Genomic DNA, 16,700 nt, shown 5'->3' with positions numbered 1-16,700 from the left:
CTATTAAAATGACAAAAGGTTGCAGCATATGTTGTGTAAATGGTGAACTCATACAGCTGTCAACTCTTGTCAGTTTAATCCGTTTCACATTTGCTAGCTACCTTTTAGATAGAAGCCCATATAGAATGATTGAAGATGATAGAAGCCCATCTCCTACTGTAAATAACCTACACACTGTGTGTGTAGCCAGCCAGCCAGCCAGGTAGAAAAATGGCAGAAAAATAAAAGACGGACATCAGAGTATTTTTCAATACACCAAAACGCATAGTAAGAACCCTAGTAGCCTAATATCTCAAAGACTAGTTGATAAAATGTTCATAAGAAAGAACAATTCTAATGGAAATGTTTCACAATGATGTCATTAGGCAGAGCAGGCAACAGATGGCACACAGACAGCAGAGTTGGGGACAGATATGCAGGGACAGACTGGCAGAGACAGGGAGTCTCAGGTAAGTTTGTTGAGTCTTTGTTTGGCAACATTATGAAAGGTTCTCCATTTTTTGGACTTGTAAAATAGGAACATAATTGGAAAATGCCATGGATACCCCCACTCTCAACTTAAACTGGTGACTGAACTAAGATTTGTTAAAGGCAATGGTATTGCTGTTGTGATTAGTTGTGTAGTTTTGGGTACCGGTAGTTAGGAGCACGGCAAACACCTTGTTTCTTTGGTTCCTCAATATACATTTACCATATTGCAATGTAGGCTATGTGTTACAGCACTACTTTTGGTGTCCCCCTCAGGAATTGCTCTTGAGAAAATTTCATGTAATTGTCCCCTCCAAAGTTGATATCAGATTTTCACCCCTGCTTCTGACCCACTGGAATTGTGATACAATAAATTATAAGTGAAATAATCTGTCTGTAAACAATTGTTGGGAAAAATGACTTCTGACCCACTGGAATTGTGATACAGTGAAATAATCTATCACAATTCCAGTGGGTCAGAAGTTTACATACACCAAGTTGACTGTGCCTTTAAACCACTTGGAAAATTCCAGAAAATGATGTCATGGCTCTAGAAGCTTCTGATAGGCTAATTGACATCATTTGAGTCAATTGGAGGTGTACCTGTGGATGTATTTCAAGGCCTACCTTCAAACTCAGTGCCTCTTTGCTTGACATCATGGGAAAATCAAAAGAAATCAGCCAAGACCTCAGAAACAATATTATAGACCTCCACAAGTCTGGTTCATCCTTGGGAGAAATTTCCAAACGCCTTAAAAAGGTACCACGTTCATCTGTACAAACAATAGTACGCAAGTATAAACACCATGGGACTAGGCAGCCGTCATACCGCTAAGGAAGGAGACGCATTCTGTCTCCTAGAGATGAACGTACTTTGGTGCGAAAAGTGCAAATCAATCCCATAACAACAGCAAAGGACCTTGTGAAGATGCTGGAGGAAACAGGTGCAAAAGTATCTATATCCACAGTAAAACGAGTCCTATATCGACATAACCTGAAAGGCCGCTCAGCAAGGAAGAAGCCACTGCTCCAAAACCGCCATTAAAAAGCCAGACTACGGTTTGCAACTGCACATGGGAACAAAGATCGTACTTTTTGGAGAAATGTCCTCTGGTCTGATGAAACAAAAATAGAACTGTTTGGCCATAATAACCATCGTTATGTTTGGAGGAAAAAGGGGGAGGCTTGCAGGCCGAAGAACACCATCCCAACCGTGAAGCACGGGGGAGGCAGCATCATGTTGTGGGGGTGCTTTGCTGCAGGAGGGTCTGGTGCACTTCACAAAATAGATGGCATCATGAGGGAGGGAAATTATGTGGATATATTGAAGCAACATCTCAAGGCATCAGTCAGGAAGTTAAAGCTTGGTTGCAAATGGGTCTTCCAAATGGACAATGACCCAAAGCATACTTCCAAAGTTGTGCAAAATGGCTTGAGGACAGCAAAGTCAAGGTATTGGAGTGGCCATCACAAAGCCCTGACCTCAATCCTATAGAAAGTTTGTGGGCAGAACTGAAAAAGCGTATGCGAGCAAGGAGGCCTATAAACCTTAGTTACACCAGCTCTGTCAGGAGGAATGGGCCAAAATTCACCCAACTTATTGTGGGAAGCTTGTGGAAGGCTACCCGAAACGTTTCACCCAAGTTAAACAATTTAAAGGCAATGCTACCAAATACTAATTGAGTGTGTGAACTTCTGACCCACTGGGAATGTACTGAAATAAATAAAGGCTGAAATAAATCATGCTCTCTCCTATTATTCTGACATTTCACATTCTTAAAATAAAAAAGTGGTGATTCTAACTGACCTAAGACAGGCAATGTTTACTAGGATTAAATGTCAGGAATTGTGAAAAACTGAGTTTAAATGTATTTGGCTAAGGTGTATGTAAACTTCTGACGTCAACAGTATGTATGTGCTACTGCTCGACAATTTTTTATTTTTTATAATAATAATAATCTCAGTCGACCAACAACCTTTAGACCAAACAATCGACTAGTCGAATAATTGGGGTCAGCCCTAACCCAAACTGATCATTACACTATTGTCTTTCTAAATTAAAATCAACCTCTTTACCCTCCTTATCATTCAGTTAAGCCCAATTTAAATTAAATTGTGTAGTAAAGTGCACAATTATAGCCCATTCATCCATTTGTCATTCAGTGAGGAGAGATAGACGCATTAGCGCCTGGCTGGGTACCAACATCCTACAGAGCATTTTCTTGGAATAGGTGTGAAAGAAAAACAACTAAAAAGGCTCTAAATACTTTTCTGTTTGTGATTTCAAAATTGAGACAAATGAGCACTATTATTTTTGGGGCAGATTGTTTTTAGTTACAAAAACAAACGTCAGAGGCCATTGGGCAATGGCGGTTCTGGTGTTAATAGTTATGCTTTCCCTACCTAACAACTAATGTTCCTCAATTGTTTTCGGCAGTGAGCAAATTTCAGGTCTGCTGAGTGCAAACTTCTGAAAATTCTGTGCAACTTCCGCCACGCGTTTACTGTGAACACTGAAGCTGTACCCACTTTAATTTACTGTTTTAACAGTGGCCAAGTAGGCTACTGTGGTTATCTGATCAGAGTGGCCTACCATAATAAACTATGGAGAAAAAGCTTCACATAACATTTTAACATGGAAATAGCATTTCTATCATTCAGCCTGTGTGTTGTAGCAGCCAATGTGTTGTATTCAATGTAGGACTATATTCCATGAGACTTTTGAAAAAAACATGCAGGGCTTGACATTAACCAGTTTATCCACTGGTCCTTGAGACAAGGAGGTGACTGAACATTGTGTTGTTTGATGCAAGAAACCACTTTACAAAATAAAATGCATTATTATTCCCTTACCATTATTACAGAGAATCAGACAAATTATGCTACCCTCCGCCTATTGGCTACTTAGCTTATTCAAGCCTGTCTCAAAATACAACACTGCCCATTTAAGATTTAAAAAAATAAGCTCTTTACCTGACTCACTTTTGGAAGATGGCTAGAAATGTTCAAGTTTTGTGCTCTTTTAGGAAGAAATCACTCCCACATTTCTGACTACAAATTAGCTAAAAATGGGCTAATAACTCACTATATAGCAAAGAATATGAACAAATGTGCACCCGTGGCCACATGCAGCTCTCGCTTTGATCTCAAAATAAAATCTCTTGCATAGTTTTTGTTTCGGTATGTTGCATTGAAAGTGGCTAATATTGCGTTGAGTCGATCACAATTCCCACAGTAAAGAGAAACATTGATATTGTTACCTAACAGGGAAAACTCTAGAAAAGCTGAGGGAAGTTCAATCTCGTGCTTCTATGCGCGAGCTGATATTTCTTCTGCTCTGCAGTCCCGGGGGAGCTGGGCACAGCTTTGAGGGAACATTGCTAACAACGACATACTTTTGCATCTTCTTAACATTTAGCCTAGAACAGAAATTGTTCAACTAAACCAAACCAAGTGATGCTTACCTTTGCAAAGACTCTTGACGTAAGCAGGTTTGCTGTGACATGGCAGCTGCTGGCTTTTTGTCTTCAGGCGGACTGGGCTTGTGAGTGGGCTTATGGCATGTGGAATTACTTTTAGATTACTCAGTGTGAGCATCATCGAGTCCTCATCATGGGCCATCGGAATGGAGCTAGAGGGCTCAACATTCTCCTCTTCATTCTCTGTGTAGCTTGGCTCAGAATTGAGGTACTTCTTCAGTGTCTCTGCCAAACCACTGTTGTGCTGTTCAGATGGTGCAACCTCTCCTGTGGTGCTGCTCACCTTAGACACCCCAATACTGCTCAACGGTAAACTTTGTTCCACAACGGTTTTCTCCTTCATACACTCCACAGATATCTCTGTGACATCAGTAATGACCTCAGACGTGATACAGATATCTACCTCCATGCTATTCGTACTGGACACAGCATCTTTGGAAACATATTGCCCCTCCTCTGTCACATCTAACTCCAGACTAGAATTAGAAATAATGGAAGCAGGCAGTTGTTGAAGGCCCTCAGGTTGGACAAGGGGTGATAATTGCAGAGATTCTGATTGTTTTCCTGGACCACCTTCAACAGCAGGATGTCCCACACAGACAGCAGCAGGTGGATCTTGTGTCACAGTTTCAACAGCTTGGCTTTTACAGACCAAAGCACTGGGAGTTTCACTGTTAGACCTGTCAGTAATAATAACAAGTGAATCTCCAGTTGAATGTTCAGTGATAAGTCCATTAGCAGATAGGCCAGTGTCGGTATTTGAATTGTTTCCACAATTCTCAGTGACAGTAGTAGTAGTCGCAGAGACAGCATCAGCAGTCAAATCCTTAGACGTGCCAGTTTTGCTTTCTGAGGCACATTTTTCAAGTCTGCTCTTCAGTGGAGTTTTCAAAACAATGTCACAGTCTGGAGCTGAAACACAATCCTTCCTGAGAGGTTCTGGTGTGGTGGGTTTAGTCCTCTGACCCTCTATGGCCTCGGGCAGCTCAGGACTTCCTTCAGAGCCATCTTGGACAGTACTGTCTTCTACTTCTAACTGGCACTTATGTCGCTCTTTTGCTACTGTGGCTTCAGACAGAGGCTTTTCAGCATCCTGACAAGATTCTCTCTCTGTATGTCTACTCTCCATACTTTCAGGTTCTGGAGGCGTTGAGATTTCTGAAGAGGGCTGTACAACTGGGTTCTCAAAGACACTACTGATGATTTGGTCTAATACAAGCAATTCTCCAAGATCAGGCTGTTCACGGTCTTCTGCTGACTGGTCTTCAGGAACCTCATCAGGTGGTGTGCACTCCTCCTGCTCCTTGACTTCAGCAGACTGTCTTGGTGTTTTAACTGGTGACAGGGTGAGGTTCAGAGTTTCCATGAAACTTAACTTTCTGTTTGGACCGTTTTCCTCTATAGAGCTTTTCTCAGCCACTTTGGCCTCAGGTGGAAGCACTTCCGATTCCTCATGTGTCTTTTGCTCCCTGACTTTACCGTTGACCATGTTCTTGTCCTTACTGACGTCCGCACTGCATCGGTAACGTTCCTTTGTTCTTTTTTCCTCACGCTCCTTTCCTCTCTCTGTACAACTGTTTTTTCTTTCTCCTGACTTATTTTTTTCTTTTCTGATCTCATCCTCTCTTTTTCTCTCTTTTTTCCTTCGATGGTCCCTTGGAGGACTTGTCCCTCCCTTGCGATTAAAATATTCACTGGATCGTTTAGTGGGACTGGCTTGATTTGAATAGGCATGCCTTCTGTTTTTAGAGGAAATGTCTTTAATACTTCTACTACGCTTATCGTCATCCTTATCAAAGCTAAGCACCTTATCATGCCGACTAGACCCTGTTGATAGAATGTCTGCACTGTCTTTAGGCAATCCTTTAGACGTACGGTGAGAGGAAGCAGTGCAATGCAAAATGTCTGAGTGTGGGCTTTTAGACCCATCTGATCTCCTGTGTACCTCAACATCTGAGGGATAAGGGTATCTGCTTCTGTTTGACTTAGAGTCATATTTTCCAATATCTTTTTGTGCTCTGTGTGACCGGTTCCTCTCATCTGAATGAGATTCCTTATTTACATCTGGACTGTTTTTATGTCGCTGCTCCTTTGACTCAGACAGCCTGGGATTTTCACCTCTGCCTTCTCTGTGCTTGGTTTGTTTCGGCTTGTCTGACAGGCCTAGTTCACGTGTATGGTGTCTACTCACAGAGTCCTTACTGGAACTACTAACAGAAGAAGATGTGCCTTTCACTGGAGCTTCTGAATCACCTCTAGAGGTGACAGGAAGTGGTGGTCTGAAAACTCTTGCGTCAGATGGGGGTTGGGGGAGGACCACATCTCTGTCTTTACGGAGCAGCTGATGAAGATCCTTCACAACACAATCCTTAGATCCTGGTAGTTGAGTTGCTGGCGGTGGACCCGTAGGATTCAGTCTGGTTGGAACTTCTGGTTGGCGTGGTTGCGAAGGCCCCGTAGGATTCAGTCTCAATGGAACTTGATTTTTCAAGCAGTTCATCTGAGATTGATGGTGAGCAGCAGGACCTCTCTCTGGCCTGAAACTAAAAAAAGTTTTAACATAAATTACTCACATGCCTAGATTCACAGAGACCACAGAAATTATCCAATTGACCCCATCTAATGGATACATAGAAAACATGTGTAGACCCCTAAATAACTGTTTATTTGATGTACCCTGCCAACTACAAGTTACCACTTCACAGGTGTATATGAAATATGAAGGGTCAAGACACTTACCTTTGGCTCAACCTATTTATCTCCTCGTCCTTCCGCACAACCTCCATTTTAGCTGTTTTGATGAGCGCACAGATGTTCTTCTTCAGACGGCTGTTCTCAGTGTTCAGCGTTGTATTCTTCAAAATGACAACAACATCTCAACCACATACAGTAAGTGGTTATACTAACTGTAAGTTGCTCTGGATAAGAGCATCTGCTAAAATGACCAAAATGTAAATAAGAAACAGAGATAACCAATGCAATCATTTGTCAATGTAGCCTTTCCATCACCCACTAGTGCTGAACAATTAGTGCTTTTTGAGGTCGGTTAGGTTTTGGTTCGATTATTAAAAAATAAAATCACCGTTTTCAATTTCGATAATTATTTTCCATGCATTGTGGGTTGAATGGTTTAACACAGAATAAAACAATTAATAAAAGTCCAATGATGGTAGTGACTGCCCATTACTGCTTATTAACCATCATTTATTCACATTACTTTGATAAAATACTTCAGGTGTGTATATTACATTTGTTTTAGTTGATTACTTTATTATTTCATCCCAAGACAATCTCTATAGAGCTGCTGCCTATGCTGTCTGACAAAATCACAATTTAGTAGTTCTTCAAAGTAAATAAGGCATACTTTTATGACTGCTGAATACCAACTATCAAACATAGCCGGGGGGGGTCCAATCCTGCCTGAGGATGGTTGATGTTTTGAGTAAAAGAAAACAAACTCAATATACTTTAAAATGACTAAACCTGAATCGAAACGGTATAAAAAAATTATAGACTTCTATTCAAACAGTGGTTTTTGAATGTCCAGTTTACTAGACTGTCAGGGAGCTTCGAAAATTCAAATAACGATGGATAGAGGACTATTTTTTGCCAAATTTGAGGCAAGGAAATAACATTTTCAGTGTGGCCCTCCAGATCTCGTTGAAGACCGAATGCGACCCCCGGGGCAAAATTAGTTTGACACCCCTGACTTAGATAATGCAATTTCAGGTAGAGATAGTTTGCGATGCTAATGCTCTCTATCCTGCATTCTTCTGTCTCTTCTCTCTCTCGCTCAGTGTCTGCCCCACACTAACCTAATGTAGCAGTTGGAAAAGAAACACAGAGACTGGACAAGAAGGCACTCAATGGATTATGGTCATTGTAGTTAATACTGACGTTTTCTGCGCTAAACTACGTAGAATAATGGCCTGTTGGAAACTACAACGTCGCACAGTTCGGTCTTGATCCGATTTATCTCTAGAAAAACAATGTGAGCATTGAGCTCACAAAAAATAAAAAATAAAAATAAAAATGGAATTCAAATAATTGAACCATGGTCTGGTCAATTAGTTGTTTATAAACCTTAAAATTACTAACATTTTGGTTAATCGCTCAGCACTATCACCCACAGAGAATAACAAAGGATTTTCAGAGGGAAATACATTTTTTTAAATCTAATGTTCAAATTCAAGTAAATGTTAATTGATTTAGCTAATCTATTTTTGTAAAAAATATTTAAAGTACTTTTATGCTCCTTGTATTTCAAGGGGTACTACTAGCACATGATTGACACTTGAGACTTTCTATTACAAACCTTTGTTTCAATCTGCTGCAACCGCCTATGTAACTCTTCAATTTGGCTTTGTGCAGCATTGTATCTTGTCCTCAACTGTAATGAGACATAGGTACTGATGGTTAGTTATTCAGTTCTAACAGGATCTGTCTATCATTGATGAACAGCATTCCATTTTAGAGAAAGCAAAGAGAAAAAGAAAACACACACATGAATTGGATAAGGATTACAGTACAAACCTCATTGTAGGAAGTGTCTTTATCCTGTTGTTCCTCTGTTATGATTTCTTCATATAAATCCATAGAGCTCAGATTCTGTGGTGAAAGGAGTGTGCAGTTTCTTTCTGTAATAAGAATACACAAATATGAAGCAGGCCCTATTATCAGTTATATTCTGAGAGAACATAGATATCTTTTCTACTTCTAAAAATATATATCTGACTCAGACCATCTTGTGAAGAACCAATGTGTATGTTTGAGTGATATTTACCTGCATTTGGATAAATCCTCGGACTTGGACTTTCCAAACCAGAATAAATATCCACAGAATCATCATCGAAAGCTGCCACCGTATCTGTGAGGTAGAAGTTTTGCAAAGATACACGGCTATAATTGCAGTGCTGTAATTTCATCACATGGAATGACATTACTGTAGAAATGCCTTCTATTATTGGATACAGTATGCCAGTGTAATAGGGGATCAACATAACACAGGTTTGTATATTTCTTTGAATGCATAAAATCAGGACTATTGCAGTGCCATACGCGGGAAATAACAGTGCTTTGTGACAGGACAGCACTACAAGAAGAATACCAAATGATTCATGGCAGAAACTATTTTAGGAAAGTTGTTGCATGTCTTTCAGCACCCACTATGTATGGACGGCAAACACTCTTCACACCACTTCGATACCGAAGTTACTTTTTCGTCGCAGGTTAAGATAATTTACGTGGCAGATTAGGATAATTAACATAGCAGGTTAGGAGACTGAGGTTAAGGTTAGGAAAAGAGTTAGGGTTAGCAAAAATGCTCTCCTAACCTGCTACGAAAATCACCTCGTATCAAAGTGGTGTGAAAAGCGTGTCCCATCTATGGCCAGTGTTAAAGGGAAATATATAGTACCAGAAAAAAGTCTAGACACACCTACTCATTCCATGGTTTTTCTTTATTGTTACTATTTTCTACATTGTAGAATAATAGTGAAGATATCAAAACTATGAAATAACACATGGAATCATGCAGTAACCAAAAAAGTGTCTATTTTATATTCTTCAATGTAGCCACCCTTTGCCTTGATGACAGCTTTGGCACACTCTTGGCATTCTCTCAACCAGCTTCATGAGGTAGTCAGTCAGCTGCAATGCATTTCAATTGACAGGTGTGCCTTGTAAAAAGTTCATTTGTGGCATTTCTTTCCTTCTTAATGTGTTTGAGCCAATCAGTTGTGTTGTGACAAGGTAGGGGTGGTATACAGAAGACAGCCCTATTTGGTAAAAGACCAAGTCCATATTAACAGCTCAACTAAGCAAAGAGAAACGACAGTCCATCATTACTTTAAGACATGAAGGTCAACCAGGAGAATGTAAAGAACTTTCTTCAAGCGCAGTCGCAAAACCATTAAGCACTATAATGAAACTGGCTCTCATGAGGACCGCCACAGGAAAGGAAGACCCAGAGTTACCTCTGCTGCAGAGGATAAGTTCATTAGAGTTAACTGCACCACAGGTTGCAGCCCAAATAAATGCTTCAGAGTTCAAGTAACCGACACATCTCAACATCAACTGTTCAGAGGAGACTGTGTGAATCAGGCCTTAATGATTGAATTGCTGCAAAGAAACCACTACTGAAGGACATTAATAAGAGACTTGCTTGGGCCAAGAAACACAAGCAATGTTTCTTGGCCCATCTTCCTGAGACGCAGAGCAGGTGAACGGATGATCTCTACATGTGTGGTTCCCACCGTTAAGCATGAAGGAGGAGGTGTGATTGTGCTTTGCTGGTGACACGTTCACTGATTTATTTAGAATTCAAGGCACACTTAACCAGCATGGCTACCACAGCATTCTGCAGCAATACGCCAGCCCATCTGGTTTGCGCTTATTGGGACTATAATTCGTTTTTCAACAGGACAATGATCCAAAACACACCTCCAGGCTGTGTAAGGGCTATTTGACCAGGGAGAGTGATGGAGTGCTGCATCAGATGACCTGGCCTCCACAATCACCCGACCTCAACCCAACAGATGGTTTGGGATGAGTTGGACCGCAGAGCGAAGGAAAAGCAGCCAACAAGTGCTCAGCATATGTGGGAACTCCTTCAAGATTGTTGGAAAAGCATTCCAGGTAAAGCTGGTTGAGAGAATGCAAAGCTGTCAAGGCAAAATGTGGCTACTTTGTAGAATCTCAAATATATTTTGATTTGTTTAACACTTTTTTGGTTACTACCTGATTACATGTGTTATTTCATAGTTTTGATGTCTAAACTAGTATCCTACAATGTAGAAAATAGTCAAAATTGTACTTTTGACTGGTACTGTATATATGTATTGCATTGTACTCACTGCAGTTGTCTTGGCTGAGATCACCATACACTTCGTCCATCAAATCCCCCTCCATTCTCCTGATGCTCAATCAATGGCTCAGAGATGTACCTGGAAGAAACAATGCATAATTAGTTAGTATGTTTGTTTTTGTGTGTGTGTGTGTGTAGCTAGCTAGTTCATTGCGCAAGCTAAATTAGCTATGTCGGCTCCTTGTACATGCACCAAGGGATATAATGGAAAGCACAGCCCCAGGCATCAGCACATTTTAGCTAGCTAACTGAAACAACAAGCTAGCAAGCCAGTTAATGTATTTAGCTAGCTAACGTTTGTCTGAGACCTACAAACCTAACTAGCTAGCTACAAACTCAAGACATGGAGGAACATTGAGTATGAAAATAGCTTGGAATGTGAATTATAAAATAAATAAATCCACTCACCATATGAAAATATATTCGAAGAAAGTTATTATCATCTGTTTACAATCACTGTCGCGCCAACCCAACGATCAACCTTTTTCAGGGAGCAGGAAATAACGACATTTTCGCGCGGTCTGCAAAACAGATGCTAGTGGCTCTTCCGGGACTTTCAGACATTCAAAGTAAAATTATCATATCAAATGAAGCAGCCTGTGATTTAGGCCAAAATCATACAAAGCCAAATTAGCTAGATTATTTATTAAGGAAACCACAGCTTCTGACTTCAAAAAGTTTGCAATTTATCTAGCAAGCTGTCTGGTCTAAGCTAGTTCGGGACCCGGGACGTTTCACTCCGTAAATATTGTGCTGTATGAAAAAAAACTAGGTGTCATAGGTTATATTTGACTTCAAAAGCATCAACTAACGTATGACTGTCGCTTCCAATCGCGTCATGTAAGCGACATCATTTGGACATTCGACCCGGAAGTGCTTCTGATTTACTCACATGTGGACTGGATTTTAACAGTGACGGGAACGTGCTAACTGTGTTGTGATACAATCTAGACAGACAAGCAAGTGATGCACCTCACGATTTGGTCAACGAAGAATATAACAACATATTATAGTCTTTATCGATTATCGCAAATTTCGCTGTGGATCTCTCTTGCCTAAACGACAAATGGTACGATGGAAAATTTAGAATTGAGCCTGTCATCACTTGGTACCATATCCAGACATATTGACAAAAGTCACAACGAACTCAGCAAGTATTTAGCAAAACAGGTAAGATACATTTCTCCTTGACGTGTTATGAACACAATAGTGTGTAATATTTCTGTTTTGACCTATTGATAAGTGATGCACCCTATATGTGCACGTGCATATTCCACCCTCTTAAATATGCATTTGTCTATTTACAATCCAAACAATTGCACTATGCCTACACCCCATCTTAATAAATGCAAATGTGACCTAATTACAATTGTCTTTGCTCAGGACGCTATTTACATGACATTGATGGATGTCCCTTGAGATTGGAGGGTGTAGACATAGCCCACCCTTGCCTATAGTTGCCTGGCATGTCCTAATGAATTAAAATGTCAATCTTGACTTACCCCTGATATGTCTTTCTGTCTGTAGATATGGAGCCAGCAGGACAGACGGTGTATTCTGGCTTGTTTGGCTCAGCTTCTGTTGGAGAAGGACTATACGCTGCTGCTCGCCCGCCACCTCCGGCCCCTGATCCTTGACCTGCTGGAGAGGAACGCAGAGAGGATCAAAGCAGACGGCAGGATCAACCATGATCTCCACGAGCGCCTGTGTGTGGCGCTTAGCAAACTCCTCGGTGTCAGTCCTGATGCACAGGCGTAAGTAGTGAACCCTGCATGATCACTGATCATTAGACATGATGGAAAAACACTTCATAAACACTAGCTATTTTTTCCATTCTCTTCTACGGGCTTGAAGTGACATGAAAAAGCTGCCAATGCTCACTTTATATTTTACTGTATCAGGGTTTCTATTTTCGAGGATTATTATTAGTATTCTATGAGAGAGGCCAGTATTCAAGCAGTAGAAAATAATCTGTACTACCTATCAGCACTGGCCCACATCAACGACTACTTCTAACAACCTCTGTTGCACTTTCCTCATTATCAGGTTTGCTGCGAGGTACTTCAATGATGCCCCTCCAGTGTTCCAGAGGCTCTTCTTCACCAGTGAAGAGTCCTCGTCTGTCCAGTACGGCCCCAGGAGGATGAAACTGCGGGACTTAATGGGTGCTACTCTCCGCTTCCTCCAGAGTGACTGTACCAAGTTCCGAGTCCTCTGGGACTGGAGTGCCTGCGTGTCTCAGCTACTCACCAGCGACGTCATGGTTCGAGGGTGTGTATCTACCTTGTCTACCATTCCCTCAGTATCTATTCTCTCTCAGGCCCTACGGCAGACTAGCATCCTGTCCAGGAGTGTACTTATACATCAAGCTGCCTCACGCTACAGAAACAGGCTGGATGCTTTGATTGATGCTTTTACAACTGTCTGTATTCATGTGAAGTCAAGCTTAGTGATCTTCTGGATTCTTTTCCGTTTAGTTACACTGCCCAGTGTCTGGCTCTGGTGTCTCACATGACTGATAATCAGAAAACCATCTTCTTGAGAAAGGTGCTGTCGAGTGACGAGATTCTGCACATGAAGATAAAGTATGTACATTTCTATTGGACTGATTTTGAACACTGTTGACGATTGGTGTATGTTGATTGGGATGGATGAAAAAAGTTTTTTTGCATGTTATTATAATGCACACATTGTGTACTCAAATGTAGACTTGCATGTCTTCACAGATTGCAGATATGAATACAATGTTCAGTTTATAACCTTTGCTTTTATCGGCTTATAAACACATAGGTCTCTGGAGGAGACTCAGCAGTTGGAGGTAGAGAAGGCCCTGGTGCTGGCTAACCAGGGCACTGTGATGTGGTGCCAGGAGAAGGTGAACAAGTTCACCCGGGGCCAGGTGGTGTCAGAGGACCTGTCCCAGACCGTGGTGGCTGTCTGTGGGGTGGTGTTACCTAGGATTGCCCCAAAACAGACAGAGCAGGTAAGACTTCCTATCCTGGTCCCAGATCTGTTTGTGCTTTTGCCTACTCCATTGTTGTTGGTAAGATATTTGGCATGACAATTCCATTAGCAGTTGGAAGGAGAGCAGAAACAGACTGGCAGCCAGGCTAATGACTTCCTGCTTAGATTTAGAGATTGGTTGTTTGTGAAAGACTATGGAATATATGGTTCAAACTACATCATTGGTGTTGATTTGATAGGTGGCATTATATTTGTACTCTTACTAAACTCTAGGGTAACCTAAAACATCTGGTGCTAGTGGACTCAACCTGCCGCAACCTGCGGAGACTGGCCATGGCCGTGGCATCTCAGAAGGCTGTTCTTTTGGAAGGGCCCATTGGATGTGGTAAAACAGCCCTGGTGGAATTCTTGGCTGCAGTGACCGGACATACCAAAACACCAGAGATTCTCAAAGTTCAACTTGGGGATCAAACTGACAGCAAAGTAAGTGCAGTGATCCAATGTAGCAATTTATAAAATATACAGTACCAGTCAAAAGTTTAGACATTCAGTTGAAGTCGGAAGGTTACATACAGGTGGAGTCATTAAAACTCGTTGATAAACCACTCCACAAATTTCTTGTTAACAAACTATAGTTTTGGCAAGTCGGTTAGGTCATCTACTTTGTGCATGACACAAGTAATTTGTCCAACAATTGTTTACAGACAGATTATTTCACTTATAACTCACTGTATCACAATTCCAGTGGGTCAGAAGTTTACATACACTAAGTTGACTGTGCCTTTAAAGAGCTTGGAAAATTCCAGAAAATGATGTCATGGCTTTAGAAGCTTCTGATAGGCTAATTGACATCATTTGAGTCAATTGGAATTGTACCTGTGGATGTATTTCAAGGCCTACCTTCAAACTCAGTGCCTCTTTGCTTGACATCATGGGGAAATCAAAAGAAATCAGCTAAGACCTCCCAAAAAGAGAAATTGGGAGAAATTTCCAAACGGCTGAAGGTACCACGTTCATCTGTACAAACAATAGAACGCAAGTATGAACACCATGGGACCACGCAGCCGTCCTACCGCTCAGAAAGGAGACACGTTCTGTCTCCTAAAGATGAACGTACTTTGGTGCGAAAAGTGCAAATCAATCCCATAACAACAGCAAAGGACCTTGTGAAGATGCTGGAGGGAACCGGTACAAAAGTATCTATGTCCACAGTAAAACGAGTCCTATATCGATATAACCTGAAAGGGCACTCAGCAAGGAAGAAGCCACTGCTCCAAAACCACCATAAAAAGCCAGACTACGGTTTGCAACTACATATAGGGACAAAGATCATACATTTTGGAGGAATGTCCTCTGGTCTGATGAAACAAAAATAGAACTGTTTGGCCATAATGACCATCGTTATGTTTGGAGGAGAAAGGGGGAGGCTTGCATGCCGAAGAACACCATCCCAAACGTGAAGCATGGGGGTGGCAGCATCATGTTGTGGGGTGCTTTGCTGCAGGAGGGACTGGTGCACTTCACAAAATAGATGGTATCATGAGGTAGGAAATTATGTGGATATATTGAAGCAACATCTCAAGACTTCAGTCATGAAGTTAAAGCTTGGTTGCAAATGGGTCTTCCAAATGGACAATGACCCCAAGCATACTTCCAAAGTTGTGGCAAAATGGCTTAAGGACAGCAAAGTCAAGGTATTGGAGTGGCCATCACAAAGCCCTGACCTCAATCCTATTGAAAATGTGTGGGCAGAACTGAAAAGTGTTTGCGAGCAAGGAGGCCTACAAACCTTAGTTACACCAGCTCTGTCAGGAGGAATGGGCCAAAATTCACCCAACTTATTGTGGGAAGCTTGTGGAAGGCTACCTGAAACGTTTGACCCAAGTTAAATAATTTAAAGGCAATGCTACCAAATACTAATTGAGTGTATGTAAACTTCTGACCCACTGGGAATGTGATGAAAGAAATAAAAGCTGAAATAAATCATTCTCTCTACTATTATTCTGACATTTCACATTCTTAAAATAAAGTGGTGATCCTAATTGACCTAAAACAGGGAATTTTTACTAGGATTAAATGTCAGGAATTGTGAAAAACTGAGTTTAAATATATTTGGCTTAGGTGTATGTAAACTTCCGACTTAAACTGTACCTACTCATTCAAGTGTTTTTCTTTATTTTTACTGTTTTCTATTGTAGAATAATAGTGAAGACATCAAAACTATGAAATAACACGTGGAATCTTTTTAATTTACCTTTATTTATCTAGGCAAATCAGTTAAGATCAAATTCTTATTTTCAATGACGGCCTAGGAACAGATTTTTACCTTGTCAGCTCGGGGATATGATCTAGCAACCTTTCGGTTACTGGCCTGGTGCTCTAACCACTAGGCTACCTGCCGCCCCATATTTATCATCAATCATGTAGTAACCAAAATAGTATTTTATATTTGAGCTTCTTCAAAGTAGCCACCCTTTGCCTTGATGACAGCTTTGCACACTCTTGGCATTCTCAACAAACTGGATGCAGTCTATCACAGTGCCATCCGTTTTGTCACCAAAGCCCCATACACTACCCACCATTACGACCTGTACGCTCTCATTGGTTGGCCCTCGCTTCATACTCGTCGCCAAACCCATTGGCTACAGGTTATCTACAAGTCTCTGCTAGGTAAAGCCCCGCCTTATCTCAGCTCACTGGTCACCATAGCAGCACCCACTCATAGCATGCGCTCCAGCAGGTATATCTCACTGGTCACCCCCATAGCCAAATCCTCCTTTGGCCGCATTTCCTTCCAGTTCTCTGCTGCCAATGACTGGAACGAACTGCAAAAATCTCTGAAGCTGGAGACTCATATCTCCCTCACTAGCTTTAAGCACCAGCTTTCAGAGCAGCTCACAGATCACTGCACCTGTACATAGCCC

General features: G+C 41.3%; 2 protein-coding genes across 4 annotated transcripts in view; one reads left to right on the top strand and one right to left on the bottom strand.

Annotated features, from left to right (window-relative positions):
* The window catches only part of LOC106571335 (CASP8-associated protein 2), a 32,674-nt gene extending 21,032 nt beyond the window's left edge, over positions 1-11,642 (bottom strand). For both annotated transcript variants that reach the window (XM_014144280.2, XM_014144281.2), the window contains exons 1-7: positions 11,221-11,642; positions 10,802-10,891; positions 8,731-8,814; positions 8,481-8,584; positions 8,263-8,337; positions 6,687-6,802; positions 3,933-6,490 (exon numbers count right to left, since the gene is read on the bottom strand). In XM_014144280.2, the coding sequence (XP_013999755.2) occupies positions 3,933-6,490; positions 6,687-6,802; positions 8,263-8,337; positions 8,481-8,584; positions 8,731-8,814; positions 10,802-10,856 (2,992 nt within the window). In that variant the 5' untranslated portion in view covers positions 10,857-10,891; positions 11,221-11,642. The remainder of the gene's footprint in view (positions 1-3,932; positions 6,491-6,686; positions 6,803-8,262; positions 8,338-8,480; positions 8,585-8,730; positions 8,815-10,801; positions 10,892-11,220) is intronic.
* A 28-nt stretch (positions 11,643-11,670) lies between these two features.
* The window catches only part of LOC106571345 (midasin), a 79,622-nt gene continuing 74,592 nt past the window's right edge, over positions 11,671-16,700 (top strand). The window contains exons 1-6 of one of the 2 annotated variants that reach the window (XM_045695636.1): positions 11,671-11,982; positions 12,340-12,566; positions 12,859-13,083; positions 13,290-13,397; positions 13,603-13,795; positions 14,050-14,259. In XM_045695636.1, the coding sequence (XP_045551592.1) occupies positions 11,887-11,982; positions 12,340-12,566; positions 12,859-13,083; positions 13,290-13,397; positions 13,603-13,795; positions 14,050-14,259 (1,059 nt within the window). In that variant the 5' untranslated portion in view covers positions 11,671-11,886. The remainder of the gene's footprint in view (positions 11,983-12,339; positions 12,567-12,858; positions 13,084-13,289; positions 13,398-13,602; positions 13,796-14,049; positions 14,260-16,700) is intronic. The other variant, XM_014144290.2, reaches the window with a different exon arrangement.

Source organism: Salmo salar, chromosome ssa15, assembly GCF_905237065.1.
Source record: "Salmo salar chromosome ssa15, Ssal_v3.1, whole genome shotgun sequence".
NCBI lineage: Eukaryota > Metazoa > Chordata > Actinopteri > Salmoniformes > Salmonidae > Salmo > Salmo salar.
This window is presented reverse-complemented; position numbering and strand designations above follow the sequence as displayed.